This window comes from Rhyacophila brunnea, unplaced genomic scaffold (genome assembly GCF_057557595.1).
Source record: "Rhyacophila brunnea isolate RB1 unplaced genomic scaffold, BYU_Rbru_1.0 scaffold_11, whole genome shotgun sequence".
Classification (NCBI taxonomy): domain Eukaryota; kingdom Metazoa; phylum Arthropoda; class Insecta; order Trichoptera; family Rhyacophilidae; genus Rhyacophila; species Rhyacophila brunnea.
Window position 1 is genome coordinate 28,544,175 of NW_028232763.1, and position 22,947 is coordinate 28,567,121.

Genomic DNA, 22,947 nt, shown 5'->3' on the forward strand with positions numbered 1-22,947 from the left:
ATAAATATCAGAGCACACGTATAAAACTAATTTTAATAATTTACTGTGCTAAATTTAATGACTTATTGAGTTAAAAATTTCTCTTCCGATTCACTTTCGTGATATGCTCAATTATTTTATTTTCACATCTTTGCTTCCCGCGAATCACAAAAAATAGTCGCTATTATATATTAACATTAATAAACTGATTTCATTGATAGATAGCAAATATGCAAACAATATGTATATAATATTGTACCGATAAATGTAAATCTTGCGTTATAAAAAATAAACGTAAACAAAAGTTATTACATAGGTATATCAGTTTTTGCATCCAGAAAGCGACTATGCAAAACTTAGAAACGGCGATCAAAATAATGCAACCCGCATAACATCAGGCATACAAAATATTTCAAAGTTAGAACGCTTTCAGCCGACCGGCAGCATCATCTAGCGGCGGCTTGCGAAGCTTCACAAAATACTCGACTCTCGCCGCGTCGGCCGCTTCAGCCCGAGACCGACTTTCGGTTGAGTGTGACGTATGTTATCGGTGTGTCAAAAAGCGTTCGCGCCACATTTCTCAACGGCCGACGTTCGAATTTCAAACTGAAAATAACAGCAATCGAATAAAAAAATAACCGCCCGATCGGGTTTTTGAATCCGTTCGAAATACGAAATTATAAAATTGTTTCACAGGATAAAACTCACCAAAAGAAAGTTTCAACGCGTGTTTGCTACTTGCAAACAAACCAGTGAAGGAAACATTTTTTTTGTAAAAAGTTTATTCCGAACATCTGTGTGTTTTTGTATTTAGTTTAGTAAATGTGTGATTGATTCAGTGAGACGATAATGGATACAGTGACGACTCCTGAAATAAGTGTGAAGTGATTTTTCTGGAATATTGTACCTTAATTTCGAATTGCAATAATTGATCCAAAAGTGTTTTTGAGTGGGTTTTTGGATATTTGCTGCTGTTTTTCAAAGTGATGATGTGGTGACCGTGCAAAAGGCTGACAGTTCTGCTGTTTCTCGAAGCCAACAATTTGTATCCAGAGAATCATGGGCTCCAAGATGGATTTCCGCAACATCGTGGCCAACTCACTATTGGCTTTCTCAGGTGAGCGCTCGCTATTTTTTGTGATTCGATTTTGCCGTCGGTAAAAAATTGACCTCGAAGCGCTCGCTGTTCAGCTTGGAACCGGTTATAATATTTACTAAAACTAGCCGAATACAAACAAAACATTTTTTGTCACAGTCATACGTAATTATTTTATAAATATGCCAACTGCCGGCATAAATTATGAAGTCTTTCGTTATACCCGTAAAAATAATTAAAAAAGAATTAAGTAAGTTATAAAAATATAGCACATTTACAATAAGTTTATTTTCTTAATTCCAAAAATTCTAGCATCTACAATTGAATAAAAAGTTAAAAACAACTTTAAAAGTAGGTAACATATTTTTACTCTGAGGGCAGGGCGTTTTTGGAATACCCTACTATCAATGAAAAATTTCCTAAATAAAAATAAAACATTGTATTTAAGCCAGTAGAAAATAGTAACATAGGACCCTGCAATATTCGATAGAATATAATTATTTAAAAATAAATGTTAAGTATTTAATGTAAATTGGTAAATTTAAGGTAAATTTTATATTACACTTAGTTCCATATTTCAAACAAAAATAGTTTTAATTAAGTAATGCCTGAACATCGTATTGTGACTAAAATTAGGTTTTTACCACCTAATAAAAATACATATTTCATTGTGCCAACTTTGGTATTTAAAATGTCTTGAAACTTAATGAAGTAATAAGTTTAAGGTGTGGGCGACATACTAATTAGGTAGATACCTACCTCGCTCGATTGAAAATTAAACAAAAATCGATCTGATATAAATTATTCGTCATTTTATTACACAAGTTTCGTAAGAAAATCCAACTACATAATAGGTATTACATTAAATAATATTATTCTTGTTCAATAGTTATTCACTCCCACGTAAATACATAAACAGTAATTACGTGTTCTTAAATTTTATTAAAATGTAAAATCTTAATACGAAGTTGCATTTCTGGTTTTCATTGACATTATGACGTACCGTACCTACTTCACTGGATTTTACCTGCATTCGAAATCATGGCCGCCGAATGTGCTTCGAGTGGCTTCGAAATTTGAAAGTTGACCAATTCAAAATGCCTGCTGCATGTTGATAGCCTTCGACTCCGATTGGCTGTTCATAATATTCAAACTGTATGATGAATATTCGACGCGATATTCAGTATTGTCCGAATTCGCTAAGACTGCATTATTTTGTTTTTTCATTGAAGTTAACAAATTAATGATAAACTAGGTATTAAATAATTAAAAGATAAAAAGAACTTTTTTATATACCACGTTTTAAAATTTTTTGTTGAAAAAATGTAAACTTGACAATTATATGTAGAAATGTCATTTTGATTTCCATAGTATTTCCACGTATAGATATATTATTAATTTAGTTGCTAGGACCACCCCCTTAGCAACCAATAATAGTGGATTAGATTACGGATTTCTTCCGAAATAACTTTTCATACAAAACAGAATTAACTGAAAATGAATTTAATTCTACTTAAAGATGGCTAAAAGTATTAAAAGAATGCATTGGCATCGTGTTCTGATAGGTATATTCTAAAAGTTTCAAATGTCTAGCTAGTCGGGAAGTTAGTTAAAAATCGATTGCAAGATTTGTACTGGATAAACAACCATCGGACAAACAAGAATACGAGCTAAGAAAAACGTGGTAAAATGAGATGACCATTTTTAATTAGGTAGATACGGTAGATACCTACTTGATAACAATTTCAGAACAGTTGTGCCAATGTGCCTGAATTAGTGGATATAGGTATATAAAAAAAAAAACATTCTATGCGTTGGCAGCGTTGATTTGTTTGAAAATAACACTCTTTTTTGGTTAGATAGGTAACAAAATTACTTGCAGTTGACTTAATTATTGATCAAGAATCCCGGGTCAGGCCAATTCACGTTTTGTTTTTCAATGTGTGTTTGGACCTAGTATTTAGGAGTAGATTGAACAGGAAGTGTTCATTTCATTACTTTATAAATGTATTTACTTAAATACCTAAATCATGTCGCATTTTCTCAAAATTCTAAGCAACCTGATAGTACCTACTTAATTTACTAAAACAAATGTGGATCTCGTCGATTTAATAATATATTTTCTTAACATTATTTTGAGATATTTTAAGTGTGTCATATTGTATATTGCTAATTTATAATATTTATCGTTTTCATGATTAGTGGGCAGTGGACGGAATCAATTTCATATTGGTTCGACTCTATTCTGACCCACAATGCATTTGGTTAATTTTCGCCTTGTGGGAGAGACGATAATTTACATAAAAGTCGTGATTGAAGATTGAATGCTGTGGCCAGACAATTTACTATGTCGCCCTCTTAAAATTAATAGAGTAACTCCATAATCATAATTTGAGAGATAGGTATACATATTATTATGTATGGCTATAATGGTTTCCGACACACAAATGTTCATATTTCTACAAATACATACTTACATTAATAAAGTAAGATAAACTACACGCAAAGTATATATGCATCTAATATTAATTCAGATGTAATTTAATGATGCTAAGGACCGGTTTCGTCTTCATAGATAGACATTGTCACTAGCCACTTATTCATAAAGCTTTTTTTAAAATTAAGTGTATGATATTTTAAAACTATGTAGATATAATAATTAACAATTATCCATCTGTTCGAAAAGTATCAACTACCAATACCTACTATAAAATATAAGTAAGTCATAAACGTATTATTGTATGTAATTTCTGTAGCATAAGTAAAACGACTGAAAACGTGGTAATTTTACCATGCCATTTACTTAGTTGGACTATTCGTCAATTAATTTATCTATATCTTACAGGTGATTTGGGAAACTACAAACCTCCCTATTTTTAAATAAGTACCTATAATTAATATATTATGTATTATTTATTCTCCACCAGACAACGTTATCAAATCTCATCCACAATGTGTATAGGTAGGTACCTACTTATTTTTATAGTAGCTAGTAAAGATATTGTATTCATCATTGTTAATTCTAAGAATTGACTTTAATTCTTTGCCAAACATTTTGTAGTAAGTAAGTAATCATGTGTACATAAACACTATCCATTTACTTCATTTACTTATGACTGTATGAGTAATTTTCTAGTAAATTCAATGTTATAACGTTATAAGTATGTATCTGGATTAATTGATATGCATATCTTTAGAAGAAACTGTCTGTTAATTAAAATATGTACATACCTACTATGTGTACAGACTATAGATACAAGGGAACAGACTACCTATAATTATAGCAATATATGTACATTATTGTTCATGTATGTACTTACATAAGTACTTCATTCTTGTAATACACGGTTTCTCCTTTTACGTTACAAACAGCAACCATACCACCCGCATTTTATAACAGAATTCGTAATGTTATATACCTACTTTCCTATATTATTCTGTTCTATATCGACAAGCTGTTGTTTAAAGTTATTTTTCGACAAATTAAAATGGCGTAAAATGACGCGACTTATTATTTTTGTCATCATTGCGAGGGAAATGCTTATTTTCTTTTTATTGCTGGGGAAATATACGTCGGAAAATATTAAAACGACTGACTCCGCATGGCACCAATGCAACCCTAATAATTTAGTATTCCGCGTATATGATTATATTCCCGGGTTAAAACAAAACAATAATATTGATTTTCATAATATTATTACCTAATAAGATACATTTAATAGACATATTCATGTTGCATTAGCGTTAATTAGTGGGAAAGACAGCCTGCCCGTTGGACGATTATAAATATATTTATATTACTTCTTTATAGTAAGTATGAAAAAAGCAGGCGCGCACCCATAAAAATGATTTGGGGATCAATTTTGATAAAAAAATCCGTAATATGTATTCTTGATATTGATTTTTAAGTCAGTGGGGTTAAGGAAATCTAGCAGGTGCCACTGATTTCCATTTTACTTCGCCTACTATGTATTACTTCTCGTACATTCCCCATACACAGACACTCCGCTAAAATATCCATTATAATATAATGGCATAATTTAAAATATTTTATAGATAGGCGAATATTTTTTGACAATTATCTATTATGGCTTGTTTACGCACGGTTTAATTATTGAATTTTAAAAACTAAACGACACTGTGCAATTTGTAGTATTGGTGCAAAGAAAACAAATACGTATGACTGACAAAGTTTAGTGAGGACTATTTATGTCGGATCTTCACAGCCTACCTCCGCCCTTCGCCACTTATATAAGTAAAGGTTAGCTACGTATTACAACAAATTACGTGGTATTTAGTTATCATAATATAAGATAAGGTACTTATAATGATTACAATTTTGGGACTTGATGATAACGAGGAACGGGAGTTGTCAAAATACCAAAAATCGTGTGACGTTATTTTTATGGATGATCCCAAAGTCCAGATCATTTAATATAGGTGTAAATTATTATCTTTCAGTTTGATTCGTGTACTTACAACATTTTAATTATCCCTGGCCCATAGTCCAACTACGTCGCTTAAAATCGAATTTAAATAAAGGAATATTTATTAATTAACATGTTCTACTGAAGAATGGCTAGGACCAGTTTAGTCCATACTCGTACAGAGACACGTCATCATGATTAGAGGGACAGTATTAACATAATGTTGTATAACCACTAAGTAAAGTATTTAGCAAGTAATTAAAACTTATTGAAGTTTGTACCTGTAGATTGTAACTTACATACTTAATTCGAATTAGTTTACAATCCCAAAATTAAGTAAATTTATCATAAAATAATATGTAAGTATACGATTTATTCCAGCCCAGGTAAACAGAGTACTTAGTGCAGTGGTATTTAATTATCAATTAACATTAGGTCAATGTACGTGTTACCGCATCTACAACTTTCCTAATTAAAGTCGCATTAAAATAAAGATGACTCATTGCTTCAAGCGACAGTTACATTTTAGAAATCCATGGTAATATTCTTATTTTTTTTACAATAGTGTCTATTCCTACTCTATTGTGGTCTAGTGGCAGAATGTCCATCTCTGAAGTCGTGTGTGTGGGTTCCAATCAGCGTTGCCAACTTAGCGTGTTTCTAAACAGCCTTAAACTGAACTATAAGAAGGCTTCATGAGATTTCCTTAAAAATCCATAAAATTATCTTTTATAACTCTTACTTACATACTTTGGTATATTCAAATATTTATAGCATGTGACTTGTCGATAAGAATGTTCCATCTTTGATCATGTCCGATCCTAATAGGATTATATGGACCTCCGCAGAGTGGAGGACAGATTTTTTCTTTTTACGAAAAATGGATGTTGGCCACTTGCTCCACCTATTAGGTCCATTCTCTGACTCCAAACACAAATTGAAAAACAATATGTGTATTTGCTAGACTAAGGATTTGAACATGGGACCCCACGTTATTATAAGCCGACGCGTAAGCCGCTCGGCTATCGTGGGTTTTACCCATTTACGTCCATAAAATGTTATGTCAAAAAATTCATGGAAGGAAGCGACAGTGATATTCCTGTTCGCGAAGTGATAAGCTCAGTACCTACCTTCTATAACTATGAAACAATACATTTCCTTTTACAACAATGAAATAAATTTAATAATTATTAAGTATTATGACGTATTTTTACCATTTTTTTTTAATTTTTAGGTAAGTAAGTACCTATGCGTATGTATTTTTCTACAATCTACTTAATTCTCGTAGGTATGCATTTTTTGTGAATAACAGTTGCTAGTGTTGCTACTTAACGCTAAGTTGAGTCCTGTATCTAGAAAAAATTACATTAAATGTAAGAATCCAGAGAAAGGACCCTGTGGGTTGGGCGAATATCTAATAATCATTTAACCTGTCAGGAGACCCATATGCTCCACATTGAAACATAATTGTAAATTTTCTCTTATGTCTCTATAAGTCTATACCTACAAACATTGAAGGCTTTTTTGACTCGAAACACTACAACTTTAACACTAAGTACTTAATTGTCAAATTATCATTAGCTTATTTAAAACTTGTCAAATAATGTAGATTTGTTTACACTTTACGGAATCTTATTATTTTAAACGTACCTAAATTGCACTGTTACCAATATTAGTTGATTATCTCAATTTACAAATAAGTGTACCTATTGTGTACCTTGCTATCTGTGCCATACCCTCAAAATTACCTTCCAAAAATGCTGTACGTTCATTTATTAGATTGGAATCGCTGTTTGGCAAATGAAACAAGCAGTAGGCAGGCAGATTCGCAAATTGCTGCCCATTCCTGACAAGATAAAGGTACAGTTTACTTGAATTACGTTAAATGTTCACGATTGAAGCATGCCTGTTTTGCTATCACGATTCCATTAAAACATCATGGGTTTTACGATGTATTATTTTATAGATACGTATACATAATATAAACTAAAACATTTGCTAAGTGCTTAATTAATTCCGTGTACAAAAAACATGTTTTTTTATACTTAAGTTGTAGAAGGTAGAAACCACGAATTAACGCGTTTTCTCTCACCTGTTTTTTTTGTATTTTCTTTCGTAGGTAATTATATGAAAACACAAGCTGCCTACTTTTTTCTTTCGAGAAAATTAGTGATGTAATTTTCAGACGGCAATATTAAAATACCACAGTAACCTGTAACACTGTAGTTTGTTTCGTAGAAGATAATATTTAAATTTTAAGCGATGATAGAACTCAATTTATTATTCTGTAATATCTGCAAGGTCGAGTCGGTAACCAAATGTTAAAAACCTTCACCCGGGTAGCAAAAGACGTCAGTTAAATCATTGTATATTTATTATGTTTGGTTAATTTATTAGGTAAATAAGTAAGTATACAGAAATTGTAATAACGCTAATCATTCTTACATATTGCCTTAACAATGTAATTAATATTATGATTTTGTATAAGACATAAGTAAAATATTAAAATCACAGAACAGATTAATGTGATAGAAATGTGAAAGCCAGTTTCCCTGGATCAATGTTTTGAAGCGAGTTATTTTATATTATTTCATGACACAAACCAAAGAACCTAACGCGCGTCGACAATCCTCAAATATTGAATGCACGTTTTGTTTACGTGACATTTGGTGTTTATCCACTCGAAATCCGAAGAATTTTGTACCACACCCGGTGGAGTTAGCCAGTTCCCGTTAATTCTGTGTTCCTCCACAGAACAGATTAATAAATAAAATTCCGATAGGCTATATCCCAATACAGTACATTTTGACGCAGGGTTGTCAGTATTCGACGTATGCCGTATTCTTGACACGTGTTTGAATTTATCCCGTATTCTTCCACACTCGTGATCGGTTGCGTGCTTCTCCACAGCTGTTAGATATTTCAGTTCCCATTATTTCTGAGTTTCCTTGTTCCCTCTTCGAAATATTCAATACGCTAGCTACTGGGTACTATTAACTAATTAATACATGCAATGACAAACAAAGTGATTATTAATCATAATATTACCTGTTGTGCTCATAATGGCGAAAAGATAATTAATTTGTGTTTTTTGGAAGAGGGTTTTCCCATTTCATTATGTTATGAGTAATAATTAAATTAGTTTTTCCTGGAACAAGTTAACATACAAATAATAAATCTGTTATTCTAACAAAGCTCATAGGATACAAAAGTTTTGAACTATGTAAGTAATGTACTAATTCTTGGAATATGTGATCCTAGTGTGTGCTGAAATGCATAGCAAAAAGCTTACAGCATTTATACACACCAAACACACACTACTGACTACCTCGTAGACATTTATTTTATTCTCCCCGCGCACACATTTAAACCATATTTTTTTTACCTTCCGCAAAACATTTTTTTTATAATACTATCATCAGGGTAGAATTCTCAGGTAAGAAGTTTTTGTCGAAGCCAACACAGACGAAGGCTCGGTTCGCCCATTGTCACGATTCTCTGCATCGATTCACTTTTGGAAAGTTTTGTCGATAAATGATACTTACCTGAGAGACCTTACTCTTGTCAATACATAGTTATAAATTGTAATACATATCTTGCGTGTACTCAAAAAGCAATTACTATAACAGGTATATTATACTAACTTATCGACACACAAATTGTTCCACTTATAGTATACTGTTCTATTGTTTAAGCTTAGTTCACAATGCTTTTTTTTTTAACTTGACGTATTCGTTGCTATGACAAAGTTTTTGCATACATATTTTATCACAAGTGTTAATACCCGTTTTTTTATTAGGTACCTTTCAAGTTTGCTAAGTAAACGTACATTTATTTCTAGTACTGTTATTTTTCTAGACATATTTTTCCATAACAACGTCATAGTAGTTATTCTTAATTACTCTAAGACGAATCGCACATCTAAACTCGTTTTGAGTGCACACGTCGAAATGTGTGATTTCGTTGGTACCTACACATTCATAAAACACATGTGACCTAATTTACCTCCGCACACTATTTAAATGCGATATTTTAGTTCAGAAAAAAATCAGCTGATGTCGCAAGCACCAAATTTCACTCGACATGGGGCACGGGTGTTATTCCAAAATATCGCACTTTTTCAAGTATTACAATTAAAATGATTGGTTGTCAGTCATTCCCACAGACATTTTCACAAGACTAGTAACGATAATCTTTATACCGGTGTAACATCCGAAATAGCTATTGACTAAAAATCTTTTTCTCAAATTTATTTATTATAGATACTATTAAGTATAGCATGCTCAGCAAATATATCAGAAATTGGTACCTACTTGCAATTCACTAGCCTCTTTTTGTGCGATATTTTATTTATTTATATTATAGATATAGCTATAGATTTGTCAGATAATTTAAAAAAGATCCTCGTAACAGTTCAAACCAATTATTAAATTATACCAAAATTTTAAATGTTATCAGTCAGTGCGTCGGGCATCTACGTCACTAAACGCGCAATTGCCACAGCATTTTTCTTTAATCTGTGTTTTAGCACAACGTTTATTCCTAGTTCAGATTGATTCCAAAATGTTCACCAGCTAACTTATTATTTATCTCTGTCGATATATAATTAGATAAATTGTAATTAATTGGATTTTTATAAATAAATGGGTTTCTATCTATATAATTAATGTATGTCATAGTACAGATGTATTTCAATTTATCTAAAATCTGTTATGTTTAAATTAAAAGCATGTATTTTATATTGGTTTCCTAAACCGGACTAATTTCATCACTGCGTAGGTACGTGATTATCTATTTAGTAGTGCATAATCGTTATGTGTCAAGAAGACAGTCCTAATTCATTATTCTGTTAAATTAAATTAAAAATAATTTAGTAAGTACTTAATTATTCAAGTTTTCGTGTTTTTTTGGGAATTCTTAATTCGCTCTGAGATTACGACCTAATAGCTCTTCCAATCTAAGTGTAACACCATTTAAGAAATTTAATATACCTACCATTAAATCGATTAGTTGTGATGAGCTGTCTTCCGCTATTAAAATTTAAATTAACATTCAATTATTAAAACGCCATTTAGTCTATGGTCAATATTTATTTATACCTCAGTGAGCATTATATCTTAATCTTATTTTAAGAAAGTCAAATAATTATACATAAGTACTTCGTCACGTTTGGTGTTTATTAAGTAATTTATTAAAATTTGATCAGGTTTACATTTTTAAATCTGCTGTTGGACAGGTCATCATTTGTTATTATTTATTATGCTTCAAAATAATGGATTTGGAAAGGTTTTTTTTTTTAAATATAAATGAAGACCCGGTTAAGTACGTAAACCTATCGATTTTATTATGTTTTAGTGGCTGAGCACACTACAAGAAGCCGTGCGATGCTGACCTAAACGGCACTTTTTTTTACGCTACACGCCCATCGCACGGCTACTCATAGTGTGCTTTGGCCTTTTTTCATAGTATAAGTGCTATTATAGGTAGGTAGGTTATTTACGCAAATCATAATGTGAAATATTTAAAAATTGCTATCTGAGCCACGACCCAAATATACTAGTACTTTTTTATGTCCGATCCTAAAATATCGTGTAGGTTTCCACAGGGTGGAAGTTGTTTTTACGAGAAATGAATGTGTAGTGGGACAGCCACTTGCTCATCCCATTAGGTCCATACTCTACACACAAATTGAAATTAGGTACTTGTGTGTACCTACTTGTCAGACACAGGATTCAAACATGAGACCCACGACGTAAAAGGCCGACGCTTAAGCCGCGCGGCCATTATATATGTTACTTACATACCTAAACTTACCCATCTATAATTTAAAAAAATGTTTATTGAAACCCCGAAACTAAAATAAACAAAACATCATATGTTTACATGTACTCGGCACATTAACTATTTCCACGTGTGAACTAATTTATCGCAATCCTTGACGTGTGTGAATTTTTTCTTGGTATTCTTTTAGTTGGTTATTTTCTTTTTTTATTCGTAAGTACCTTAGCTAAGTATTATTGAATTCCAAAATAAGGTTCTTTTTCCTGGCCAATAGTTAAATCAAGTATTTTCTACTTTCAAAAATTTGTAACAAGCTTCGAATACTTCATCCGGAGTCTCCCGTTTATCTTTCCCACCCTCCTTCCTCGTCTCTCGCCGCTGACTGCTGCGGGACGCCGTATCCTCCTTCCAGCTTGATTTATTCCTTCGCGGCTGATCGACTTTATTGTCGGAGATCTCCGTTTTCAAACTTTGCTAATTTATTTTCTTCATTACATATTACTTAGCCCCCTTAACGCAGAATTCAGAATTGACTGTTTGTGCTTTTCGTGACGCCACGGATGGATTCGCGGAGCTTTAAAGCCTGATTTAAAGCGTAACCCCAGATAGGAAAAGAATAAGCTTTTGTTCGAATTAACCCGCCGCTTGTCGCCGCACCTTTATAAAGTGCTCGAACAAAAATGGCTAAGAACAAAATAGTATAATTAATATTGTACTTTAAGTGAATGCCTCTTGATATTGATAATGATAAGTAAATAATTATTATCGTCATAATTATATAATATGTAGTAAGTAGACGTGTGCTAAATAATTTAAGTCTTTTAAAATTAGTATACGTATTTTATTTGACACACGCTTCGTTTACAATGTTGACATTATGCCTAGTCCAGATCAAGATACATCTGTCCGTCAACAAATTATACAAATGTTTGTAAACATGTGTCTCAACACAAATTTAATGTCCATGCACAATTATTTGTTTGAAACTAACGAATGTCTACGGTCTAAAATCTACATTCACGGCATAAATTTCCACGAGACCATGCATCGTTGACTTTTGAGAAAAAAATCAACATTATGTTAATTCCTATTACTCCAGTAGTGGGGGACGAAAATACGCTTGGCCTTTGATTTTTATTAGATAATATATTTTAAAAAAATATTTCAGACAAAAGTTGCAGGATATTATGTTTCCTACAAAACTGGTAATAACTATTTCTAGATATTTTGAAAAAATCGGTGCTGTGTGTATTTTTTTTTCAAGATGGCGGCGCTGGAGAATGCGCGTCGAGATTAAAAACTTTGATTTTGTATTACGACCCTATATTATAAAAAAAATCAAATTGACCATTACCTCATGTAGGGTAAAGCTACTCTGCTACTGGACTAATAAGATGTTTTGAACCTGCTCGAAATGATAACAGGGAATCATTGCGTATGCCTCGTTTTGATTCTATATATCGTATAATTATGATTAATTATACGCGATTTAGGTATAATTAAAAAGTTTTACAAACATAATAATGAGAATAGTTAATCGGCCTGCTGATATCTTTAATATCAATAATATGAAAGGTGTATTGAGGATAATCTAGTTGTGAAATCATTGACCCTTGGGTAGATACTTATTTTATCAGTTTAAATATTACTTACCTATGTAAGTTTAGAAAATTCTCAGTTTATTGTACTTAATTCATTGCAATAGATTCATTTTATTGTCGTTCACACGATACTTATTAACTGCTCTAAAAGATAAATATTTTTGCGATTCAAAGTTAACTTGCAGATGCTGTAATAACTTATTTAATACAATCAAAATGTGTCCGCCTGCTTCATTATTGTAATGTAATGTCTAGTAATTAACATAATATAATCATTTTAAGACAATATAACAAACTCGCAACGTAAGCAGGCATTGTTATTGCGAGATAAGTATTTTTTTCTCACCTCATCACAGCGTTTGTTAGGTCTCTTTCGGGTTATTGTACCCTACGAACTCTCAAATTTTATGGACACGTTTTGGCTCACTATTTTATAGACCTAATAAAATATATAACTGATGTATCCTCATACAAAGTACGCAAGTATTATCATGATAACTGAAGTTATTCTTGACATGTTATGATTTCGAACTGATTCTATTGTGTATAAACGTTTTTTGTATCTTTCAGATTAACTTAGTATTCTTCTTGATAAATTGCGTGCACTCACCTGTCTCTTTGGTCTTGACTTTTGCCATGTCATAATCTCTTATACGAGTTTCCATATTTTTATGTAACTTTGTAAATCATACACTTGTCTTACCCGTTATCCGGCGTTCGTGCCAGTGTTGCCAACCGTACATTTACTATAATTAATAATCCATTCCTCTCATAATATACGAGCAGAAACATAGATTATACTATACTTTGACGCCAAATATGCAATATTTGTTAAACTTTAATACGAAAAATGCACACACCTACTATATGTGTTTTCATGAATTCTAAGTGAGGGTGAGAAACATTCGGCACTTGTATAATCTACGAAATAAGTGTTAGAGTAAGTTATAAGACATACGAATGAATGAGTTAGGTTTTAAGACATGAAGCCTGAATATATTAGTTTGACGGATGCGTTTAAGGCAAACATTACGAGTTAGGTACGTGTTGCTGAAATATACTTACAGTTCGAGTGCTTAAAGTCAGACAACGTTATCTACAAAAAAGTGTTTTTTTTTTGAGATAACGTTATTTTACATTTATGGGTACATGATAGTCAAACAACGTTATGTCAATCTTTTCTAATTTCTTATTAAATCGTCAGTAAAGTTTAACGCTAACTACATAAGTTACCCTTGTTTTCATATTTTTTAAAAACTATCCCTATAAATTTTAACATCATCATAAGCAAGATAAATGTACAATACACAATAAATTATAAAATATTAACATTAGGTTTTAAATAAACATTTCCCTTGTTGAGTTACAAGAATCTAAAATAACGATTTTTGGCTCTCCTGTAAAGTTGCACTTTTGTAGATAGTGTTGTTTGACACTGAGCCCTCGAGTTTTTGTGCTAAATATAAAGTTAGTGGTATACATCTTTAGTTCATTTAGTGATAGTTAATAATGTATTGTTTAAATGTGGTAGCTTTACTGAAAAGCAAGATGATGACACACCGTTTCATAGTTTGTAAGTAAAATTTGACCAGTACAACGGCCGCATATAGCCAGAAATTGATACCCTTCTCTCTTTAGCATTATTGCACTGAGGTATTTAAATAACAATAATCGCCAAAGATGTTGACGAAAACCTTCGATAGAGATGAAGCGTAAATTTATAAACGTCTTGCAAAAAAATGACTCATGTTCTACAAACTGTAAAGTGTTTGAAAGCTTTGGGTGGGTTTTGCATAGAAAAATTACACTTGTGACAAACCGAAACTTGTATCAATGATTTTTATAAAGACACCACAGAAGGTTCCATGTGACAGATGAAGGGTTTCTCGAACTTAATAAAACTTAGTTTTCGATCACAATACCAAGTTATACAGTCAAAACTAAAAACTCACAAGTGCACGTTTTGTAGATACCTAAATTATTCACAAACGACCAACCCTTTTGCTTACCAGGCCGTATTACTGAACACATAATACTAGGTATCGATATATACTAGCAGTACATACCAAGTGCTCTCTAAATTACGAAACCGTTACAATATGTAGAAACGAACATTTCAAAATCGATAGAACCTTTTAATTTTCTGAAATCAACCAATTCGATCCATGGGTACATTGACAAGTAATCAGGGCGGGATCAAAGAAAATCCCCCCTAGTTGAGTGTATTTCGAAGTTTCAGGTTTAATGTTAGATCTTAGTTAAAGTATAACGGGATTCGTTGTAACTTGTAAATTGTAATACAATACCTCTTTTAATAAGCTTGGAAGGGATATGGTGGTGTATCAATAAATATGCATTTCATGAAGCCTTAATAATATAGTTGAAACGATGGAAATCAAAAAAACGCAGAAAATGTAATTCCCTTGCAAATATTATAATGTTGATATCCTTTTTTCAAAATCTTAAGTATGTGGTACCTACTTAAACTTATTAATGAGCTTTCTCTACTTATATATAATTTTATTATTACAATCAATAATGTGTAAGGTTCGGTTGTTTTCATCTTTACGAAGTCTTTCGATAATGGTAGGACAATCGAATTACCTATATCCGAAATAAAAAATGTATAAATGAAAATATTCGACGCAACGGTTGTAAAATGGAATTAACCAAATATGGAACTGCTGTTTCAATTGCCAAACAACGAAAAACTAAGACGGTACTGTTGCATATATTTCAGTTGAAAACAACTAAGCAGATACTTATTAAAATTACTTACATCGAAGATGAAAATGGATAACTAGTAACTGCATACGATTGATCTAAGTATTTTAAAGCACTGACTAAGAATATCTAATTTTGTAAGGGAGAAGTTTTATCTGCGATTTATCTTTCCTTCGATTCCTTCGTTACTTGTCAGAACGTAATTCATAATATTTTGATAACTTACCTAAGTACCTATTACCACGAAATAATTTTCAAATTTGGTCAAATTCAATTTTTGACAAGGAAAGAAAATCGGCTGTTTTCATTCCTCCTTCTCGGATAGTTTGTGTTTACTATTAGCAGAACAACAACTACTCTTATATGAAGCATATTCCATAGTTTTCTCTCGCTCGGCGTCGCTCTAACTAAGTTATATTTTCTTTCAGAACAATCGAAGTTTTCGCCATAATGCATGACATGATTGATTGAATTGGATTTGACGCTGTTTCAAAATAAACCTGCTTGAATTTGTCTACTAGGTATCGAAAATTAGTCCAATACTTAGGAAGTTTTTTAAACGATTTGATGTTGAATATCTGTAAAAAAAAAGCATCTATTCACGATACCTACCTATTTAAGTATGTGTAAGTAATTAGTAATTTTCGGTAAAATCGGACTTCGGTGTTATAGCAATGTGCTGGCTTTGAAATATATATTATTTCACTTGTTTGATTTCTTATTATTATAAATATTATTATATTTTGTTTGTAAAAATAATATTATTAGCAAGCTCGCTCTTCTGCTATGAACCGTTTTCGTTGCGCGATTTTTGTTTCTGTATTATCCGAACGAGCTTTTTGAAGTAAAACAGTGTTTCTGTCAAACACTCAACCCTTTTTAGTGCCACTCCAGATTGTAGTTTAATGGCTTTGTATTTAGTCATAACTTAGATTCAGTTTAATAGGAGCAATCACGGAGTAGTTAGCTTTTCGCCATAAGACAAATAATATTCAATTTTTCATTTACTGAATAATTTACTAGATAAATCACCCCATACTTATCATATCTTTTAACCTTAGGTACTTATAGTCAACAGCTAAGTAGGATTAAGTTTTTCCACGTGCTCCTTAGAGCCATGGTTTTCATTGCGTTTATAAAAACCACCTCCTCCAATGTCCATCTCTAAATAAACTTCATATATTACTATTAAAATTCGGTAAATACATTTGAATCTTTGTTTAAAGTATAGGTCGATTCTTACTGCACCGAGTCTAGTTTATATAACTACTTACTACACCCATTCATTAAGAAATATTCTTATTTGGTTTATTAATTTGCTGTTACCCTTAGAAAACATTATATCCTCGTTAACTTTTTGATGTATATTAGTGCATTTAACCCAATTTTGACAAAGTTAAACTAACTGCCGCAGAGCTGTCATTCGTTTTCTGTTAATTTACAAATTTATTTCTGGCAATGTCGTGACTGTTTGTAATTCATTAGCAAATTTACTAGAAGCCCTTAAAAGCTTGTTAACTAACTACATGACTTTAAGCGTTTTTCTAACAACGATCTATTTGTTTCGGAAATATTAAAAAGCTCTATAAAAGTGTGGCATTTTATCAAATTATTTCATTTAACCCCCATACTTCTCATAATAAGTATAACTCCTTTTTAATTAAGGAAGTAAATTTAGTAGAAATTAAACTAACTTAAAATTTATGTTTCCGTACTTAAAGCACAAAATAAAATATCGTTATTAAGGTATAACTTATAGAGAATTCCCAGGTATCATACTGATATAATTATTTCGCCGAGACTGATTGGATTGAGCTCGATTTGGTCAGATTAAAGTCGATTATTTCTTTCGATTATCGATTGTTAACCTACCTTACAGGTGAAGGCAGGTACAAACCTCATCACGGCAAAACAAACGAAGCGATGTAACGAATGCTCGCTCGATTTTATTGTATCTAGAATCATTCCATTCAGGGTTGATAGTCATTTTATATGGAGTATAATATTAGGTAATGAGGTTTATGTTTAAAATCATGCATGTAACTTAAACATCGACGGGTTGGACTAGTACTCGTGTGGGGTATGTGGCATGTACGGTTTTGTATGCATACAGAAAATATAAGTTGAAAATTTCGAATATATATTATAAAATGGACATAATTCTTGTGGCTTATCAAACACTTTATTCTATATTTTTAGCAACCAATTAACCGGGGTAAAAATACTACATTCATAATAATAACTAATCCGTGGACCGGTTTAAACCGTAAGATCGTTAAGTAAGTACCTACATTTTTAAATGTAAAGATATTATTATTTTGCGTATATGGAAAATACTATAATCTTCATTTTTCAAACAATCCAAAATATGTGATATTGATGGTTATATAAATTTGGATCTGTTTTAGCATATTTGGCCCAACCGACGTATAATACTTGTATTGGAAGACCTACCTCTAAAAATCGTAACACGCATGCATCACACGAAAGTGTCACGTTTTTTGTCAAAATCCATTTTACAAACGATATATTCTTTTCCGAAACTGTGGTTCACAGATAACTTGCTACGCTAAAATCGTAACCACTGGCGTAGTTTGGTAAAACCAAAAAAATATACTACTCGTATGTAAACCAAAATATTTGTAATAACATAAAATAAACGCGTATTCTATACTTACGTGATTTAGTGTATCTTCTACCAATTAAATTTGATTTATTGTATGTCTATCCAATTAATGTTGCATGGTCACTAATTAAGATTCTTGTTCTTACACTTGACTTGTTACAGATTGTATCACTTCCAATTTATTAGTTTAGTCTCTTTAAAAGTCGATTAACTAAGTATGCCATTTTGCCTTTTCTCTTTTTTTTCAAAAATAAATCTTCATTCCATCGACATTCTTTTTGATAGGTACTGCCTTTCAGTAAACGAGTTTTCTCGATATTTCTTCATTTCGGGTGATCCGTTTGTTAGTCGTTGTCTTTATTCTCCTCGATTCGCATATCTATTGAGCTGAGTTAAAACATTACATCGAAATCTCAATAGGCGGAATGATGGAATGTAATATAAAATGTCAGCCCTGGCCTTTGTCTCAAAGATTGCCAATCAACTTGCCGACCGGCCGGTTCCGTTGGACCGAATCAAGCGCGACATCGCTCCAAATATCGTGACAATCGAGCGTAAAGAAAGAAAAAAACAAGTGTCCGCTCGCTTTGGAAACGGCGACCTACCGAATTGCCGAGTATAGACTTGACTTGGCCATTTTTTTTATTTTACTATTTTCACTCAATATCTCTTTTGCTGCTCTTCGTTTGGTCGGTTTTAAATGTTTATGCGGAACTAACTCAAATTCAGATCAATCTTAGTCGATTGTAAGGATTGCAATTCCGGTATTAATAACATTCTTGGCAAACCCCGGGATTAGACAAAATTTTAATAGTGTGATATTTAATATAGGTACTTTAAAAATGGCGTGGTACCGACATGATCATCATAATCAGTCAGAGTTGTTTGGGGTCATCATCGAGAAATCTCGCCTCGAGAAATAATCAGAAATGACGAATCTCGAACCAAGAAATATTTTTTCCGAAAGTTCGAGATTTAAAATAAGGAAATTTGAAACAAAAAAGAAAGCTGTCGACCTTGATCTGAAATGGAAACCCTTAAATTTGCTAGTGGGTGAAACATTATTTGGCAAGAAAGGAAAAAAGAATAGCTTTCTACTGGGAACTCAGAAATAATCTGTTCTGTGGCTTTCTACTTCGAACCGGAACTGGGTTACGGATGGGATGAGTTAAAAAAATAAATACAATTTTCGAGATTCTCGGAAATCAATCTCGAATTCTCGATAAAAAATAAAATTTCAATTCTAGAAATCTCGAGTGAAGAAATATTTCGAGAAATTACAATATCCGGTCGGAGTCTATCCAGTGCTGAATGAATGCATCCCCTAATTTCCCCCACTCTACGTATTGAATCAGTGCGCTGGAACTTACTCCAAGATTCTCATACAAGCATATATTATTATATACTTAAGTTTGATAATTTATTTTATTGTTTGTGTCGCTCAATATGATAATGTACATATAAACGAGTAGTCATAGAAACCTAGTTACTATTCTTGCGGATAAACAGTTATAACATAAACAATATACTATGTATCGACTATCAATAATCGGATTAAAGCGGAAACAACAATACTTTATCATTCACTCTCTCTTATTGAAACAAAAAACAGACATTTTAAAATATATTGATGTATCATTGTGTCATTTTTCATACAACGGATTATGTTCAATCTATCATTTTATTATTTCACTTCAGCTACACGTGCGTGTAAGTTTTGATAGTGAAAAATCATTAATCAAACATTTCTTTCCATTATTTATAAAATAGATATTGTTTAACTGTACATACATTTTTGCTTACTGGGGGAGACTGAATTGGACTACGTAGGCATGGTCGACTTATCCATAAGGCACAATTTAGACATAGTGCCTAGGGTCCTACCTTTTCACCTGCAAATAATAATTATGTAAATACAAAAAGTAAACTATCACACATACGCAATACATACCAATGTTTATTTAATATATTCATATATTTTATATCCTCACTGATTTATATACTGTAGTGCAGTGGCGAAGGGTGGAGGTAGGCTGTTAAGATCAGCCATAAATAGTGCACATTAAACTTTGTTAGTAATACGTATTTGTTTTTATTAAACTAAGACTAAACTTTACATGTGGTGTTGGTTAGTTTTTAAAAATCAATTAAACCCTGCTTAAACCAAGCCATAATAGATAATAGCCAAAAAATACTCGTCAATCTATAAAACTAACCAACACAATCTGTAGATAATTATGTAGTATGATTTCAATGAAAATAAATACTTACGTATGAGTAATAATGTTTAGTTTGCACTATTTATGGCGGATCTTAACAGCCTACCTCCACCCTTCGCCACTGCTGTTGTGTCACTTTCTTTTTGAATGCAACTTTGTGATATTTACTATCGCTAAACAACACTTCCCTGCAGTTCCAACCTGTGTCCGGAAAATTGTACGTATGCAGTTAACAATAAGTATCACAGTTCATGATGATGCGTGTCTAAATAAAACACGTGATTGTACTGTGGTGCTTCAATCTGTATCATTCAAAAGCAGGTTAACAAGTAGGTACTCGTAAGTATTAAGTTATACCTCAATAATATCGTATAATAATGACAGCGTTATTTTGTTATCAAATGTTTGATACCAATCCCTATCAAATCGATGTTCTTATTGAATCAAACAAAATTCTAACATTGCTGTATGCAATGCTACATGAACAACGCGATATTTCTGATCTATTTCCGGTACAATTTCCATGTAACGGATCCAACCAAGTTAATACTGTCTGCTACACATGGAATCTATTCAGCAAGACTTGATTTTTTATACCTTATACATACACCATCCAGTATTATGCTAAGTAACTACTCATAATATTTCTAGGTTTGCCATAACAATATGACTGGCTTTGAGCTTGCAATAATAACACCTTAAAATACAAGGAAATTTCGTACATTTTTCGATCATCCATCTATGTTGAAATTTTTAAGTCTAAGGTAAAAGTGCCATGCAAAGTTTTTAAAACCCAGTGGCGAAGACTCCATACTAGGCGATTATTTAAAGCCTACCTTCTTATGAAAAATATTTTTTAATTTTATATTGACATATTATTAAATAATATAATAATATATTCAATATGCCCAACGACATCTATCGTATAATTGTCATAATAATTTTACGATCTTTTCCACTATTTCAATAAGCACCATTTATGGAATGTCTCAAAGGTTTAAAAAAATAAGCGACATCTCGTTTCGCTTTACATATTGTATGGATTACGTTCGCGTGAATCGAAAACTTTTTTTATATGAAGTTTGTTTCTCACAATTTCAAGACGTCAGCGGCGGCCCATATAAATTGGTAAGCTATTTATGGAGCGCTTACGCTTACATATTACGTAGTGCACATTTATTCAAAATAATTTATAAGATAATTTAAAAAAATAATTTCTAGGGATTCAATCACATATAAATATTGATTGTTGTTAAAAATAGTAAATAATTTATCTCGTGATTTTTATTTGTCAGTTAGTTTATTCATAGACTAAGACAATTTATTCAGCCAATTATGTAAGTTAAAATCTGATATTGTATCTAAGTCTGTGTTTTAAATATAGAAGTATTTTAAAATGTCTAGTTTACCGGTTAAATTATAAATTATTATGGAATAGATTCACAACAACGGATATTTTCAATATAATTTGAGCGTATCTTGCGTTTATATTTAAGAAAATACATAATTCAAGTTAATTGCTTAATTTTATACCATCAGTAAGCTTTTGAAATTTCATCGGTTTTTGTGTACCTACACATTCATCAGTAGTTATGTCGGATTATCTTCATATTTCCCGTAAATACACCTAACAAGTGTGCTTTCTCCACAGCCTACCTGTTTCCAAAAGTCACCCTTCGCCACTGTTAAAACCTATATACTTGAATAATAAGAATAACCAATAGACCACGTAGGTATTAGTAAAAATAGCTAAATACCTACTTATAATAATTTAGATTGTCATATTAACTGGGTGTCTAAGGTTATTGTCAAAATATAAACCTTTCTCCCTACTTGTGATTCATTTTTTTCTCTTCCTGATGAGTCCAAACCAAAATACATTATACAATAATTGTTAGTAAACTTTTGCCGCTGCACGTGCACAAACATTTGTTTGAAACTCAGCGCGTGTCCACAACACAAAACCTTTCTATCAAATTAAATATAGTTATAATACTCCACATCGTTCAAATTTTAGCCCGGATCATACATAATTGAACTGTAAAGATAAGTTTTTTGAGAATTCTCGAGAATCTCGAATGAAATCCGTATTACACATACTATAAAATATTTACTGTAGAAAGTTTATTAACCAGTCAGTTTCCATTCACGGACCGTCTAATAATCGTAATATTGACTACAAATCATTTTATTCGAACAACGTGTTTAATGACTCATCAGACAATAAATAATGGTCTACTATATACTTAGTATTATATATAATGTAGGTGCTCTAATTTTTGTGTTACGGGCATCACTAAATTGTTAATTACGGAGTGATTAGAAGTTGTTACACAAAATTTAGGACGTTGTAAATAAGTCGATAGTTAGTTAACCTTTTCGCCACGCTCTTAACACTCCTAACTAACTTTATTGCCCGCAGTTCGCTTCACAGTATCGTCACACTATCAACATTTAAATCTTTCCAATAACGTTTTAAGCCACATCCACGACT

At 31.9% G+C, this 22,947-nt stretch overlaps 1 protein-coding gene across 1 annotated transcript in view; it reads left to right on the forward strand.

Moving 5' to 3' along the window:
* The first annotated feature begins 487 nt into the window (after positions 1-487).
* The window catches only part of ed (hemicentin protein echinoid), a 495,537-nt gene continuing 473,077 nt past the window's right edge, over positions 488-22,947 (forward strand). Inside the window, exon 1 of the mRNA XM_085960225.1 lies at positions 488-1,096. Coding sequence (XP_085816351.1) covers positions 1,039-1,096 — 58 coding nt within the window. The 5' untranslated portion in view covers positions 488-1,038. The remainder of the gene's footprint in view (positions 1,097-22,947) is intronic.